We start from the raw sequence: 16,240 nt of genomic DNA on the forward strand, positions 1-16,240 counted from the left end.
AAGCTGACTGTAGGGAACACAGACTAGATATATTCAACAAGCAGGTATAATTTTTGGTAAACGTCCAGGAATATGCTTGTATGCAATTTATGTACAGCAATTCTAATCAAAAAGTCGTAGGCACATGTCTTCCGTACTCCGCCCAAATCCCAGCCCAATGTCTATGCACAATCGTTATCGCTGTAAATCAAGATCATTTACCGTGGCATCCGGTAGTGTTCGTACGAGGTGAAGCTGGGGTCGTCCTGCTCTACAGGTCCATATCCCCTCGTCCGCCACCGATCCAGCGGCGTCACCGTCTCGTTCACCGCCGGGCCCTGCGCGTGATGGAGCAGCTCCGTCTCGCTCTCGTTTCGCTGCTGGTAGAATCCACCGCTCATCGGGGCCGGTACGCGGAAGGCGGGATGAATATGGTCATTCAATGTCGGGTCGTATGCGTCATGTGGCTTCAAGCCGGACAGCGACGACGGCAGCGATGGAGCGGGAGATGATGCCCGCGAGGAGGTTGGCGACCATTCTCCCAGCGCACTGGCCGGTGTGTGCGAGCGTTCGGTCATCAGATCGTCGGGCCGGCCGTAGATACCTCCGCCAAACTCGTCCCGGAAGTCGGGGCGGTTCTTGTAGTACGAGAAATCCAAATGGTTCTCCGGGACCACTTCGAACGGAGCTGCTGCGTTTGCGTCGTCCATCATCGACTTGCCCGGGTGTGAAGACGACATGGCATCCATCGCGATGTCGGAATATTCACCTTCGCCCTCGAACGTTCCCAGCCGGCCGCTATAGATACGCTTCAAGGCCTCCGCAGCCTTGGCGTGCACCATCGGCGTGATGAGCGGCTTGTAGAGAGCCGGGTGGCCGAACTTGGAGTTGAGCCGCTCAGATGCCTTCTTGTTCGGCTTGCTGACCGCAAGGGCTTCAGCATCTGTCAAGTTCGCGCGGTTGTAGAACGTGATATCGTCGTCGAACTTTCTCATGCAATAAAACTTGAAGCCCAACATCAGGAGAGGAGGAGGAATCACGCAATAGACCATAGTCCACGTGCCCTTGGCGGTAGCCACGATGATGATGATAATGTTGGAGAGGATCACGGCAAAGAGCATGCGGTTGAACAAAACCCGCCAGAACTGCCCTCCAGACTCCGTCTTCGTCACGAAGACATACAGAAGCATGTATTTCTTCATCATCGCATCCAGGCCAAAGTACAAAGCAGTGACCGGGAGGACAATCGGCTGCAGGGTAGCGAAGCAGAGGGCCACGGTCGCGTAGAACAAGAAGTAGTTATAGTAGCTTGCGTAGTCAAAAGCCGGCGGGGCTGTCCATTCAATCGCCTGCCGAGGCGTTGGCGAGAGAAACGTCTTGGAGAACCAGACCCAAAAGACCGAGACCAGCTGAATGAGGTCGATTGTGGCTCCGAGATTACGCTGCAGCAAATATGTCACCCAAAATGGCGAGACCTGGCACAGAGCGTTCACAATCTTGATATAGAGTTTCCCGTCTTTGATCGCTTGCCAGGCGTTTTCATCGGAGCGCTCTGCATCAATGACGGCGGACACGAATGTCCACGCCGCAGAGAACAAGGAAAAGACGATCAAATTGTTGAAGACGAAGAAAGTGTAGAGCTTGTTGAGAACATGGCGCTCTCGCGAGGTCTTGGTGACATCGCCGGCTCGAATTGCCAACCGACGGAAGATGATAGGCAAGACAATGTAAACAAGGGAGGTAACGGCAGGGGACAGGATACCCTGGACTGCAGCCCAGATGTAAGGACTGTTATCCATCGAAGTCCGGAATGCCGGCCAGACCGAGGCCAGGTTGTTCAAGTTGGACAAGAAGATCGCAATCAAGCCGTTAGGTACGACGTACACCAGCGTAAGAAGCGACACCCAGATTGCACTAAGAAACCGCTTCCACTTGCGCGCAGCCTTCGACAGTGGCAGGTTTTCCCAAATGAGGTCATCGGGCCGGGGCGCCAGAACGATTGTAGTTCCTTCCGGGTGCTTTTTGCGCGCGGTATAAGCAACAGCGTGGGCATGCTCAATCATATCCCAGCTGACAAAACCAAAGGGCATGGCATTGCGCCGATCAATCGATGATCGAACGTGCTTAATCTCTTCTTCCAGTCTTTTGATCTTATCCGTCAAATAATCAATCGCATCCACGCGGCCGTTAGTGTGCTCCTTTCTTTCCTTTCGCGGAGGGCGCATAGTCGGACGTTTCGGTGGAAGCCGATCTGGGTGTTTAAGGTATTTCGCCAGGACTGCTTCGAGTTCGCGCACAGTTTCGTCGTGTTCCTTAATCAGACGAGGCAGTCCCTTGACGTTACGGCCGATGGAGGCTCGCGGGACAGCGGCGGTTGGATTTACCTCATCCGTCAAACGCAGAACACCTTCATCCCCTCGAGCTGCGGGAGGAATATCAGTAATCTGCCGGCGCAATAGGTCAGTACAGGTACATCGTGTCTATAGGATTGCTTCAACGCACCATCAAGGTTCGCGCATGGAGACTGCGCTGGTATTCGGGACTCTCAAAATACTTCCTCCGCAGCGCCAGCACGCCCTTGTAATTTCTCCAGAGAAAGAAAGCAATGATCGCATCGAAGGCCCACGCGCAGATCACCTGGCCCCAGATTGCGTCTGACGTAACGTAGAGCACGGTCATCGTCGAGAAGGCACCATACTGGGACACTGTATCACCCGTGCTCTGTGTGAGATTGAGCGGGATCATCAAGCCGCAGCCGATGATGCTCAGGAAGATGAAGATATTTCGGCACATCTTGGCGAAGCGAACAAACATGGTGGCATCGAGCCCAATGCAGTCGACCAACGCCGGCTCCTTGGTCCGCAGCACAGGCTTGAGCCAGGCGAAGAAGCCCCTGCCCACTGGCGGCGGAGTGTGTTTGTTATCGGCATGTTTCACCTTGGGCGCATAGACAACCGAATGGCGAGGGCGGAAGAGGGAGAACAATAAGGCCAAGAGGATGGAGAAGCCCGCGGAGGTGGCTAATGAAGCCCAGATGGCGTTGACTTGGAACTATAAAAATGTCTTAGCTGGCTGTCGGAGGCTGAAAGAGGCGTGTGGGCGAGAAAAAAATAACATACGGCAGACGAGAAAGGATTCGAGATGAGCTTCAGGAATTGCTCCGTGGGGTCATCGCGCTGCTGAAGAGCGCTAGGATGCATGATGGCGGGCGAGAAGAGGCGGCATCGAGGGAGCAGAACAGGAGAAACGAGGGGAGGATGAGATAGACAAAGAAAGAAGGGACGATGCTACCGGAAGAGAAGGGAAGAAAACGAGAGTGAAACCGAACCAGATAAAGGAACTGATGGCCACGGAAGAAACTGAATGATGATGGAGAAGCAAGAGGGCCCGAGTGGGTTTTGTTGGAGGCGGGTCTGGAACACACGACGCCGACAAGGTTGGAGTGGCCGTTGCCCATCAATCCATTCTTCTGGGGATCGATAGGCGGTCTTACTTACGTACCGGAGGTACGTATCAGGCCCGATTGACAGGCAGGCTCGGTCGGAAATGCATTAATTAACTAAGTAGTGATACGCTGTCTGTGGTGTCATTGGTCATCGCATGACCGGGGACGGCCGATCTAGAATGTAGGAAGCTTGATCTCCCCTGCTGCTTGATTGCAGATGGATTCAACTATTTTCTCCCCTCCCCCTTCTATATCCTTCAGGCCCTCCATGCTCGTTCCTCTGCCGCACGGGTTTTCAGGGTCACTCGGTGACCGTGCCAGCAGTGCTCGCCTCAAAAACAGACTTTCCAGCAAGTTCAGTGACAAAAAAGCAAAAACCACAACAGCCCTGATCCACTCGGGCAATTTGGTTGGTTCATGCCCCATCCTCGACCGGCTTGCTATTTTGGTGGGCCAATCCCGGTCAGCCATTGCCAGCCAGTCTGGAACAATTTCTGATCATCTTCGGACTAGCGCTGCCTTTCTGAGACACATTCTTGGCACTTACACCCAGTGGAGTCTGGTATTTCGGGGAGTCCGTTGGCTTGATTGGTCGCAATACATGGCAATGCTGTCCGGGTACCTTACCTGACCATACTTACCTGTGTGGCTGACCAGCAACTCTGTGGCTCTGGGTCAGATGGAGAACAGAAGAAAGCACTTCTTTCCATTCCATCAAGTGAAAGAAAACGGGCCCTGTTAGCGAATCTCAGTCTCATTGGGCACAGTAGAAGAGAATGACGGCACCTCATGATAGCCATGTACCGGCTGATGTGGCTATCTGATCCCTCGGATTATGTAACCCCTTTTCGCAACACGGATACTTTGTACTCTACTTGGTGCACGGCTATTTCACTACTATTGCCAATAGTAGTGAGGATCCCGCTTACACAGTCAGAGAAGGGGGACAGAGAAGCTGAAGTCATGAAAATTGGGAGCACCAGAACCACTTAGTCGATCAGGTTTCAGGGTCCAACACAATGACCCCATGGTCTAGGGATTCTATTAGCCGCGCACAGATGATGGTGGCAACGGGAAAGGAATTGATTGCATTGGTGCAAGATACAGTTGAGACAAGCAGAGCTGATATAGACGGAATAGCCTTCCTCTCACTAGCGATCTCGATGGTGATCATGGGTCCAAGCTGACAGCATCACACCCGAGTATTCTATTTATACATACAGAGCGGGAAAGGGCTCATGTTTGCGTGAATTGATGTCCTGAGACAAACTCCATTACCTACGGCTGATTGGAGCGAACACGGGTCCATGAAGTCATGGCTCGGTTACGCTGCCGAAATGATCACAACGTGCGCATTAAGTTTCATACAGCAGACATTACTTTATTTCGTCTTCAGACTACTTACGGAGTACTACATACATCATCATCAGCATCATCATCACCGCTCTCAGAACTCCGTATCAATCAACAACATCAAACATCCCCACAGAGGCAGCCAATGGGGCCCCGTATCATGGCTCCAGGTTACGGTCAAACAAACAACATATTTTTGCCGTTCTTAAATTGTCATTTTATGTACTGGTATCTGGTTTCGTCATATTCCGAAGGCACATCACATCAGGTAAACGTCAAGACCTTTTTACAGCTGGCCAGCAGTGTTGAAGTCCTCCAGAGCAACCTGGACACGCTTGGACATGGTCTTCTCACCCTCACGAACCCAGACGCGGGGGTCGAAGAACTTCTTGTTGGGCTTGTCCTCACCGTCGGGGTTACCGACAGCGGTCAGGAGGTAGTCCTTCTTGTTGAGCATGTAGTCACGGATACCGGACATGTAGGCGAACTGCATGTCAGTGTCAAGGTTGACCTTGACAACACCGTAGCTGATAGCCTCCTTGTACTCCTCCTTGGAAGAGCCGGAGCCACCGTGGAAGACAAAGAAGACGGGCTTGTCAGAGGAGGAGCCGGTCTTCTCCTTGACGTAGGCCTGGTGCTTCTGGAGAAGCTCGGGGTGGAGACGGACGTTGCCGGGCTTGTAGACACCGTGCACATTACCGAAACCAGCGGCAATGGAGAAGTAGGGGCTGATGGGAGCAAGGGCGTTGTGGATGGCAAGGATGTCCTCGGGCTGAGTGTACAGGGAGTTGTTGTCAACATCCTCGTTGTTGACACCATCCTCCTCACCACCGGTGATACCGATTTCCTAAATAGAGTCAGTCGACGATCTTATCTAGTAGCAATGACAGTGACACATACCATCTCGAGCCACTGCTTCATGGGGGCAGCACGCTTGAGGTAAGCGGCGGTGGTCTGGATGTTGTAGTCGACGGGCTCCTCAGACAGGTCAATCATGTGGCTGGAGAAGAGGGGCTCGCCGTGGAGCTTGAAGTACTCCTCATCCGCGTCGAGGAGACCATCGAGCCAGGGAAGGAGCTTCTTGGCGCAGTGGTCGGTGTGGAGGACGACGGGGACGCCGTAGGTGGGAGCAATGCTGCGGATGTAGTGGGCAGCGGCGATACCACCGGCAATGGAGGCCTTCTGGCCATCGTTGCTGACACCCTATCATGAACAGTCAGTGGCTGTTTCTGGCTTCAAAGGAGAGCACCTATAGGTCAGGAAGAATGTTCCCAAACGTACCTTGCCAGCGAAGTAGGCAGCACCACCCTGAGAGACCTGGAGGACGATGGGGCACTTCTGGTCGCGAGCAGCCTCAAGGCAAGAGACGACGGTGGAGGAGGAAGTCACGTTCTAAAGTGAAGGGGGCCGCTGTTAGTCACTGGAGTCTAGTTTTGCGGGATGCAATTGAGGGGTGGTGAGACCTACAATGGCGGGGATAGCAAAGCCCTTCTCCTTAGCGTAGTTGAAGAGACGGAGAACGTCATCACCAACGATGACACCGGACTTGCGGGAGAGCTGTTCAAGGACACCCATTGTGATAGTTCGTAGATGAGGACTAAAGGAGGTAAACTGATGAGTAATTGATAGATTGATGAATGGAGAAGAAGAGAAGAGGACAACAGGAGGAGGAGCGAGACAGAGGAACCAAATAAATTCTGTGGCAGAGGACTAAAAGCTTTACCGAGCGACGAATACGGAGCTGGACATTTAAATGACGAGCACGGGCAAGGAGGGGCAACGCAGGACCAGGAGGGGGGGAACTTGGGACATGGAGGGGCCAACGGTACTCGAAGGACTCACCGGGTGGTGGGGAATGATGTGTTCAGTATGATTTCAGTGACCGGTTGGGGTTCCACGGGAGAGAGCTGTTCGTGGTGATGCTATTGAATGAGAGATGATTGCAGATCAAGAAGGGTAAAGAAGAGACTTGGAGGGAAGGGGGGAAGAAATTTCCAATTTCTATCCGGGATCTTGTAGAGATCTTTTTAAAGTCTTCAACACCGGACAGATCTAGTCCGAGGCTATGAGATGATGCTTCCATCTTGTTCCCTTTCCTGCCTGCTATGGTGGGGTTCATTCGGAAGCCCGCAATGACGCTGTGGGCTGCCTCAGGCTGCATAATTCTCCCGGGAATCCCCGCGCCCATCACATGACATCATTCAGGCTGCCTTGCCTTCGGTCCGACTTTCTATCGTCCAGGAATCAAAGCAGCAGTATTGCTGCTGGTCTGCTAGAAAGGTGGATACAGTACTCCGCCTTACACCTACATAGCAGGTACGTAGTTTCTCATCAGGGTCTGCATACAGCAGCATAGACAGGGCTAGAGGGTACATCATCACGTCGCTGTGATCAATGGTCAACCGGTTGCACTGGACTACCATTTCGGCTACTGACCCCTTTTGGGTTCCTGCCTGCGAAAACATAGACCCAGTTCTCTCCGTATTTCTTTCGTGCTTCATCCAACACCGGAGAATTGAGCGGGAATTTTCCTCCGTTCTCGTTGCAGGATGTTCCAACCACTTCGTTGCTTTTCTGCCGGTCACGGCCTAGACTGTCCTTCCCCGGTCCAGCTGATCTGAAAATAAGATAAAGAGGGGGTGCTCTTCCGCCGATATGTGGAGCCTTGGGTAACCCCGGGTTGGGGATATCCTCGTCCTTGTAGTATTCCGGGCCTAAAACCGGATAACCACCGGCGAAACGTTCAACCTGCATGGTCCGGATGACGGGCTGGCTAGTCAGGATTGTTCGAGACCCGAGGAAAACTAACCCCAACGGCATCGAAGCAGCTAGTTCATGTCTGTAGTGTTGTGTTTACGCATACAATCAGTATCCACTTCCTACTAGGAGCGCGTATCCCCAAAAATTCTCGTGATTGGAGTGTAACTACTGTCACATAATAATACATAGAGCTCAATTCAAATGGGTAACAGAACTATTGCAAAAATCGCATCAAGAAATATCAAGCATCGGTTCCGTTCACTTGCGGCGAGTAGGCTCCAACAAGCATACTGAACTGCCCTCCTCCTGCGGCTCCAACCAGCTTCTTTCCGTTAACGTGCTTGTTTTGGAGGAGGGTTGGCCGTTCAACCTCATCCACATCGCGGTGGCCGGCCTGACGCTGTACGTTGAAACCCCAGCTGTACGCCTGACCGTCTTTGGTGATAGCAAAGGAGTGGTCACTGGAAGCTGTCGCGAAGACAACCTCTTCCTTGATGTCGGTGAGGGGAGTTGGCACCGTCAGGATACGGGGCCGTCCATGCTCATCGTGCACAAGCTCCTCCTCCGGCATGTCCGCCAGTGGGATACCAAGAGCCTTGTTATCCACGCGTCCCCATGAAAGGCACTTTCCGTCTTCGGTGACAGCCACACTGTGGTCCTTTCCACCGCAGATGGAGACAATCTTGCTGTGCTTGCGGAAAGACTTGACTTCCGTCGGGTAGAGCACAACGGCATCGCTTTCTCCAGCGCTCATCGGAACGGCCGTCTGCCCGAAGTTGTTAGAACCCCAGGCGTGCACGCGACCGTTCTTGCGGACAGCAAAGGAGTGGTAAGAACCAGTTCCGATGCTCACGACATCCGACGGAAGAGCGCACTGTCCCGGGATGAGACTCTCGAGCTTGCCGTGCAGACGTCCAGAAATTCTCCGACCAAGCTGGTTCTGCTCCTCACAACCCCAGGTCAAAACAGCGCCCTTCGCCGTGAGCGCCAGGACGTGTTGTGCGCCAGACGCAAGCTGTGTCACTTTCTCGAGACCGGGGACCAAGACTGGCTGTCTTTGAATCTTCGTCTCGGGAGAGAAACCGATCACACCGTTGCTTCCCTGTTCCCAGTTAGATCAAAAATAACAATGATTCAAAAATAAGCGTGGCAACTCACTCTGAATGTACCCCAACCATAGACACGACCCTCCTGAGTGAGAGCAAAAGTGGCACTATCCGTCGCGGTGATCTGTGTGAAAACAGTACCTTCAGGGAAGAGAGCAGAGTCCACAGCCGTGGGAGTCGCCTCCTTCATGTTGAGGTCAACCTCATCATCATCAGAGTCCGAGTCCGACTCCTCCTTAGCCTCATCGCCATTCACGCCATCACCGTTCTCCTCCACCTTGCGCTCCTCCTTTGTATCTCTACCCAGTGTACCCTCATCATTGACACCCCAAGTAAGGATCTTGTTATCGTGCGTAAGAGCAGCCGAGTGCACACCACCGATAGCCAACTGCACGACACCGACCGAATCCGCGGGCAGCTTCGGGTTCAGGACCGGACCAGGAATTTCAGACTTTTTCGTCGCATCACCAAGACCCAATTCACCGTAGCAATTCGTTCCAAAGACATACACATCGAGGCGCTGAGTAGGTGCGTGGTTGATGATGGCCAGAGCTTCTACCGGAACGAAACAAATACCCGTTAGCTCAACATTCCGCGGAGCAACATCATCGAACGCGCCACAAAAACAAACCCCAAAACAAAGCAGGACACTAATTTCGCAACGCAATTGATCGATTGAACTCACCCTTCTGCTTCTTGGTCACGCGCGCCGGCGCCGCTGGTGCAGCCCCTGACGTTGTCGTCTCTTCCACAGAGTCTGCAGCCTTACGCTTCCTCGAAGAAGCCTGGGGTTTTGCGCTCGCGCTGGTGTTGGCGGTCTTCTTCACCTTGTCGGCAGCAGCAGTCTTCGAGGCAGTCTCGGTTTTGGCCTTTGAGGCGCTAGATGCTGCGCGTTTGGGAGGCATTGTGTGATGGTGTGTTTTGTATTTCGCCTTTTTTTTTTGGTTATGAAAGACGGTAAGGTGAGATGTAGTATGTGATGCCTACACCCGAATTGATAGAGGAATTGGTAAGTAGGCAGAACAAATTGACAAAGTATGAGAGAAAAGGGAAAGAAAAGAAAATTAGAAAATTTGCGATAAGGGTTGCGGAAACTAGGTCGGTGAGATTATGCGGTGTTGGAGAGATTCAATAGTAGTAACACACCAGAATAAACAATAATAAATATTGAAATGATGGCAGGGATATTCGGAACCTGGAACAGAAAAGTGTTGTGCGCTCCAATCAGGGAGTGTTGTTGGGACGGGAGGCGGTTCCGGGGGCTCCCTGCACTGACTAAGGCGGTGATGAGGTGATTGGGTTCCCTGTTTTTCAAGGGGCGCGCTGCATTAGCGGTCGTGCCCGTCGTATGACAGTCAGGGGACGCGGGAATGTGAGTGTTACTGGATAGTAGTAGAATTGCTGTGCTTTTACTATCTTGAAAAATAAGAAGTAGGAACCTCGTGCATGTGTCTAATACTGTGTACTGTCTAATATGGTTTTGATGTTCCTTTTGCATAACTGTCATTCCTGAGCCGCTGCGCGAGCAGGCTCCTTACATGGGTCGGTGAAATGGGCTTGTATGTACCCCCGAGATGCTCCTCTATTTATCCAGTATGCGTTTGTTCTTTTCCCCCCCTCGTATATGCATAAAATAGAAGTGAAATTGAAGACCGCTTACGCGCCAGGCGTGGGCTTCTCAATCTCATAGAACAAGAGGTAGACCTCGCGCTGCATCCCCAAAACATCGGATGTTTTGCATTCTTTGACTTTCTCGTCCGAGACACGCCACCATCGGTCGTTCTGCTTACGGCGTCGACGGAGCCGACTGCTGGATCCGGCCGATGCTTCAACTGAAGTTGCTGGCGTACTGCGATCGCTGGTGAACGACGCTCGCGAGAATGACTTGCTCCAACGTCCACCCTCAGTGGAGGATGAGCTGTGCGGGTCTGACACAGGCGATAGGTTTTGCTTGGATGTTGACGACTTGGAGCGAGTGCTCTGGAAAGACACTCGTGGGCTCGATGTCGGTCGAGGCATCGGTGACGGGGGTGGTTGCAGTTGAGAGGGACCGGTCGGTGACCCTGTCGATGTCGAGATGCTTAGGGGTGCCGGCTCGCTCTCTGACGAGTTGCGAGCCTTTAGCTGAGGGCTAGGCGCCTCGGATGGGTTTTCGCTAGTTGCCCGACTCTGAGCGTACGAACTGAATACATCTGGCGTTGAGAAGGGTGGATAAAGGGTATTGCGTCGGAATGACTCGTAATGTCCGCTATGGTGGCTGCCTTTATGACAGACAATTGCCAACAGCTTGTACCATTCTCGGGTCAAGATACCACCCAAAGGCAGCCGCTCCGGAAAAGATACTTTGGCTGCGTTCTTGGTAGAGCTGCTGTGGTCAAAGATCGATCGCGAAAGATGAATGGCAATGATTTTGGGGAAGGCCGTTATCCGCATATGCCTCGCAATTTTTCGTTTGGGAGCGAGTTCAGAAGCTGGCAAGATTACACCCTCCAAAGGACCTTCTGGGTTTGTGGCGAGGGCTGTCTGAATTTGCTGGATTTCTGCCTCGAGCCTGGTCCGGTCATCTTTGGCGCGGGTCCGGTGCAATTCCTGGGCCTTGACCTCAAGAGCATGCTGCAATCGACATTTGTCGCACTTGAAATCTTCGATATATTCAGTTTTGAGTAAACCGTCAAAGCAGGCGCTAAGCGTGGTAGAGCTCTTTTGAGGCACTTGCAAGGTCAAATTTACAAAAGAAGTCTGGTTAGGCTTGTATTGATAGTGGCAAAACAGGCACTCGATCTGGGACTCGAGCTTTCCTTCGAAAGGGAAGCCGTACTCGTGGTCGATTTCTTTGAGTTTGTTGTCGATAATGGCGGGCAACCCGTTCTCAGATCCGTCATCAATCCGCACCTCAACCTCTGCAGGGCTGTTGGGAAAAGTCTCATTGCCTGGTTCTACAGACTCCGGACCTGGCGTTAACTCCGGTATGGTCTTCGCTCGTGATCGTGCTTTAACGCCGGCGTGGTACTCATCGCAAAGTCTTTCTGCGACAATCTGCAAGAACTCCTGCGCATCCTGCTGACTACGACTGATCCGCGTCCGATAGGCATACTCAAGAGACTGGATGAAGGGCCGCGCAGATATGGTTTTCTTGTAGATCGGGCGTTCGTTCAGTCGGTCGAGCATCTCCTTGAGAGCTCTCGTGATGGTACCCTGTTGCAATTCCCTCATCCTGTCCGGCTTCGCATCCCGAGGCATATCATCCGGTGAGGGAAGTTCGTTGTATAAATCAGAACCGTCCAGTTCACGCCTATGGAGCTCTCTGATCAGGTAGACACGTAGATCACCAAGCCCTGCAAGAGCCTGCAACACCGAATTAATGAAGCAGTCATTGGCGGGGTTGGACAAGCCAACAATGTTCTTCTTGCGGGAATTGTCGTGTGACTCGTCTCCATCGATAGTGTAGTTGGGGCCGAAGACATAGAATAAAGCAATAGCCGCAAGAGATGCTCCCGCCGCATAAGCGGCGACAGTGCTTGGTTTTTCCTGCATCGCCCCTTATATGTGCCGGGTTGTGTAGTTGAGGAGAGAAGGACTGGGGGACGGAGAGAAGCGGTCGTCGACGTCAATGCTATGGTTGATCCATCGAAAGATGTGCCATGAAGCTGGGTAGTTCAAACAGACACGGAACTCCGGTGCCAAGAAGACGAGCCAAGCCGAAATTTTCCTCCTACACTTGTATCCTCTCACATATACGCAGCCTTCAGGGGTCCATGGGATCAGATGGGGGGTTTTATCAGTTGTTCGATGGCTATGAGCGGGATAACCGTCAGCAGCAGTTCCCCCATAGAACCGAGGGTGTGGAGAGGGCATGGGGTAATTTCAGGTAGACAGGAGGGGGGCCGCCAATGACAGCGTTCTCACCAAAATAGAGTAATGAGGCGGCTGGTATCCCACTCCAGTACATGCCAAACACGAGAATACTTGACGAACCTATTCGACGCGGTAGCCGCAACGGAAGACTTCTCGTTGGATAGGCGGTAGCAGGGCTGCTTCTCTGTTTTCCTTGGTATTCTCGGATGTTTCTCAGCGCCGAGCGCCCGCTATGCTCAGCGCACCGACGGGAGACTTCGGCGTTTCCCACAGCGGTTCATAATCCCCACATTACTTTATTGGTGATTCACTATGGTTCAACTATTCCGAAGATTTGAGGATGAACCAAGAGATCCCAGTGGTAGTCCGAGACATCCACAAAGCTATAATTTCAGGGAATAGGGGATGGTTGCAAGCTCGAAGGGCTCACTCCTGTCGATAGAACACGCAAATCCCTTGCTGCCTCCTGTAATAGCATGGCGAGGCTCAGTGTAACGAAGCAATCTGACAATCAAGCTAACAACCACTGCGGATACAGGCAGGTTAGGTTTAAGAGCACGAAGTCCGAACGAACCCCACGAGAAACAATAATGATGAGCGGGGGTGCCCGGTGTGATCGGGGTGAGAAGGAGGAGGGGCACTCGAATGTTCTATTTGCCTGAGCCTCCGCCTCAGCCCGAGTCACAAAACAAAGGAAACTACCACGCGAAAACACTAGCACTGTACACTTCGTGGGAGCTTACCCCATAACGCATGATATTACTTTAACAACACTTTTGGTTGCCTCTATTCTAGTCAATAGTCTCATATCATAACATGCTAACATCCATAAACCATCGAGATTTTCAGGAAAGCATCGTATCAATCGGTACCCATAATACACGCAAAAATCCTTTTTTTTTCAGAAGCCAGCCTGATTTTGAAGAAGTGCATCATTTAGGCCCGTAGGGACTCGGGCAACGTAGCAACCTTTTCATTGAAAAGGTCCTCAGCCTGCTTCCAGACGCGGGCGTTTTGCCGGTCCTTCAGCTGGAGCAAGCTAGGGAGCAAGGCCTGGCTGAACATCTCCGAGCTCTCACGGGGCAGAAGAGACGGAAGGTGATCGATGCTGATCACACTCAGGCCAGCGACCTGGCTTCCACCTGCCAAGGTGACGGGAACAGTAGGCTTGTCAAAGGTAGTAGTGATAGAATACACAGGGAGAGGGTTGTGGGGGTTGGTACTATAAGAAAGAAGTTATACAATGGTCAGCGGAATTCCCAAGGTCGGGAAATGGGAGCCTTACGTATCAGCGCTCACATCGCAGATGACCGACAAGCGGCGGTTCGGCGAAGTAAGAGTCTCTGGAGTAACGAAGGGTGGGATCTGTGCGCTGAGGTAAATGCAGTTGACGAGAATATCGACATCCTCAACGATTTCCCGGAAAGGACCGCCTGCAGTAGATGTTAGTGCACGAAAGCAATAAAAGGCTAAAGACAACTGACCCTTCTTGGTTTCCTCGATATCCCACCGAACGATGTCGGAGTCTGGAATACCCACGTCCTTGGCGAGCTGCACAGCACCACTGCCACAACGGCCGAGCTGTGACATTGTCAGAAGAGTTGTAAGGTTAGACGAGACGGATAACTCACAGCGCCAATGACAAGGATCTTGGGAGAGCGGCCAGACTGCTTCTTACCCTCCTCGAGGGACTTCTTGACCGACTCGATCAGGGCATCCTGGTTGATGTACGGAACCTCACCAGGCAAAGGCTCGCCCTCAGGGTGCGTCAACTGCCAAGCCCAGTTCTTAACAGCCAAAGCGGAACCTGCATAACCGGCGGACCAACCGAAAGCTAAGGCATAAGATCAGCTGCTGTAATGGTACATATTCATGCATAGTTCTTACCAGCGACTCTCCGACCAACATCATCAGTGAGGAATTCAAGATCCAAGAGAGTACCACCTCCCCGAGGCCAGCGGCTGAGGACCTGCTCCCAGCCACCCTGCTGCTTGTAGCAGTGTGCAAAGGAGATGTGAACGTGCTCAAGGGGGAAATCATCCTCAGGAAGCTCCTTGAGACCCAGAATGTAGGCATCCTTGGGGGCATCCTTCACCCAAGAACCTTCCTCCACCAGCGGTGCGCCAATCTGTAAGATGAGAAAGGTGAGATTCCGTACGAACAAAAGGGTGACGTGCTTCTACACGCATACCTTGGCAAAATCTTCGTCTAAAAAGAGATAATCATGTTAGACAGGTTCACAAATCCGAGTGTGGAGATGACAAGCATTAAAGGATCCAGCTGCTAACCAGCCGTAGTAGCCCCTTAAACGTCATTGTAATCGTGTGTTAGGAAGATGTCTCTCTTACCATCAAAAATCCGCTGGGTGGAGCGCTCGACAGTCACTTCATATCCAGCATCCATAAGAGCCTTGCAGGTAGTCGGGGTCACTGCACCATATTAGTATCCTAGAGTAATATGCTATTGGCTTGAGGTCCAATACTCACAAGCAGACCGAGCCTCGGCGGGCTTGGTTTCGGCACGCAGCCAGATCTTGTTGGAGGACATGTTTGTAAGATGGCAATTGGGTGTTATCTGCGTAGAGTTGATGTTCAGAATCAGAATTTTTAAAGTTCTTCGACGAGAAATTAATGCTATCGCTGCTGGACCTATGACACAGACTTGCCCCTCTGGTGATAGCGGGGAAGAAGAGTGGTTGTTCCGTCCCGGAATGTGACTCAGCGTGCACTGTCATCGCCGATTTCGGCGATTTGAGATACCGCAATTACGAGAGGTCGGCAGCCCTAGAATACGCCTCGAGTAGAAGTGCCAGAGATGGCTACGATAGGGCTGTCCTCAATGGCATAGAGAATAATTCAAATTATCATGGCAGCCATGCTAATCAAGTTCATATTCTGCTATTCAAAGCAATTCATACTCTCATACACAAGAGGTGTTCTAACTTCCGTCTGTTTTTCGACAAATGCCATCTTGATGAATGCCACTCCTAACTTCATGAGACAAACGATCAGAGGCTTCAGAGAGCAACCTTAGTGCGACTGCGTGTTCGACTACTGATCCCATCCGTCGGGGGCTCTCTTTTGACAGATTCCTTTGCAGTTTTGGATCGCCCACCCTTCTTCTTGTCACCATTTGTAGTTAGGCCTTTCTTAGTGTGCTTCGCAGTCGTAGGAAATGGCGGTGGGGTTTCCGGTCCATTTTTCTCTGCATAATTCCTCTTCTTCTTCTTGGTTGCAGGCTCCGTTGCATCATCAGCGCCAGTTTTATCAGCTTCCACTATCGCGGGTGTCACCTCGTGCTCCCGCTTCTCACCCACATTCGACTCAGTAACAGACTCCTTGGGAGCTGTATCTACAGATGTGGGAACCTGCGAGCGGGGTCCGGTCTCATCGGTAGATTTCGCTTCATCAACGGTCTTGGTGTTTGAAGTAGGCTTGCTCTCCCCAGCGGGCTCAGTCGCGGAGGATGGTTTCGCTGGAAGATTGGCGCCGTTTGTTGGCTTTTGTTCTTCTGAATTGTCAGTATATAACATCTGGAGTATGGGAGAGCCGGACGAGGAGAAACCACAAGGCGATAGGTTTATAGAACCGGACCTTGACATACCTGATGATGTTTTGGAGTGATTACTGGGTTGGGAAGTCATAACTGCCCGCAATTGCTGGATAAAGCGGGAAATGGTGAAGTTTCGTCAAAGGTACCTTCGTCTTGTCTGCAAAACTTGTGATCGCGAATGGTATGCGAC

At 52.0% G+C, this 16,240-nt stretch overlaps 6 protein-coding genes across 6 annotated transcripts; all 6 read right to left on the minus strand.

Moving 5' to 3' along the window:
• Positions 1–29: 29 nt before the first annotated feature.
• Positions 30–3,391, minus strand: BO85DRAFT_415591 (putative DUF221 domain protein). Its single transcript, XM_025657695.1, has 3 exons — positions 3,099–3,391; positions 2,482–3,030; positions 30–2,423 (listed from the first exon to the last, which is right to left on the minus strand). The coding sequence occupies exons 1-3, from the start codon at positions 3,177–3,179 to the stop codon at positions 198–200; spliced, it is 2,856 nt and encodes a 951-aa protein (XP_025518268.1). The 5' UTR covers positions 3,180–3,391; the 3' UTR covers positions 30–197.
• Positions 3,392–5,063: 1,672 nt separating this feature from the next.
• Positions 5,064–6,352, minus strand: BO85DRAFT_366922 (fructose-bisphosphate aldolase FBA1; the record flags this gene model as incomplete). The annotated part of the gene is made up of 4 exons (XM_025655801.1): positions 5,064–5,624; positions 5,678–5,980; positions 6,059–6,169; positions 6,245–6,352. The coding sequence occupies 4 exons, from the start codon at positions 6,350–6,352 to the stop codon at positions 5,064–5,066; spliced, it is 1,083 nt and encodes a 360-aa protein (XP_025518269.1).
• Positions 6,353–7,066: 714 nt separating this feature from the next.
• BO85DRAFT_225057 (uncharacterized protein) lies at positions 7,067–7,687 on the minus strand. The gene has a single exon (XM_025654736.1). It carries the CDS (start codon positions 7,595–7,597, stop codon positions 7,169–7,171), a length of 429 nt encoding a protein of 142 aa, XP_025518270.1. The 5' UTR covers positions 7,598–7,687; the 3' UTR covers positions 7,067–7,168.
• Positions 7,668–9,692, minus strand: BO85DRAFT_415599 (Ran exchange factor Prp20/Pim1). The gene is made up of 3 exons (XM_025657696.1): positions 9,329–9,692; positions 8,696–9,198; positions 7,668–8,639 (listed from the first exon to the last, which is right to left on the minus strand). Exons 1-3 carry the CDS (start codon positions 9,546–9,548, stop codon positions 7,779–7,781), a joined length of 1,584 nt encoding a protein of 527 aa, XP_025518271.1. The 5' UTR covers positions 9,549–9,692; the 3' UTR covers positions 7,668–7,778.
• A 607-nt stretch (positions 9,693–10,299) lies between these two features.
• Positions 10,300–15,164, minus strand: BO85DRAFT_415602 (bifunctional saccharopine dehydrogenase/ubiquitin carboxyl-terminal hydrolase; the record flags this gene model as incomplete). The annotated part of the gene is made up of 10 exons (XM_025657697.1): positions 14,985–15,164; positions 14,847–14,927; positions 14,690–14,706; positions 14,386–14,626; positions 14,130–14,332; positions 13,983–14,079; positions 13,784–13,931; positions 13,451–13,720; positions 12,619–12,710; positions 10,300–12,182 (listed from the first exon to the last, which is right to left on the minus strand). The coding sequence occupies exons 1-10, from the start codon at positions 15,043–15,045 to the stop codon at positions 10,300–10,302; spliced, it is 3,093 nt and encodes a 1,030-aa protein (XP_025518272.1). The 5' UTR covers positions 15,046–15,164.
• Positions 15,165–15,514: 350 nt separating this feature from the next.
• On the minus strand, positions 15,515–16,030 carry BO85DRAFT_365822 (uncharacterized protein; the record flags this gene model as incomplete). The annotated part of the gene is made up of 1 exon (XM_025655757.1): positions 15,515–16,030. The coding sequence occupies one exon, from the start codon at positions 16,028–16,030 to the stop codon at positions 15,515–15,517; it is 516 nt and encodes a 171-aa protein (XP_025518273.1).
• Positions 16,031–16,240: the final 210 nt, after the last annotated feature.

The sequence above is a fragment of the Aspergillus piperis genome (genome assembly GCF_003184755.1).
Source record: "Aspergillus piperis CBS 112811 unplaced genomic scaffold BO85scaffold_4, whole genome shotgun sequence".
Taxonomy (NCBI): Eukaryota; Fungi; Ascomycota; class Eurotiomycetes; order Eurotiales; family Aspergillaceae; genus Aspergillus; species Aspergillus piperis.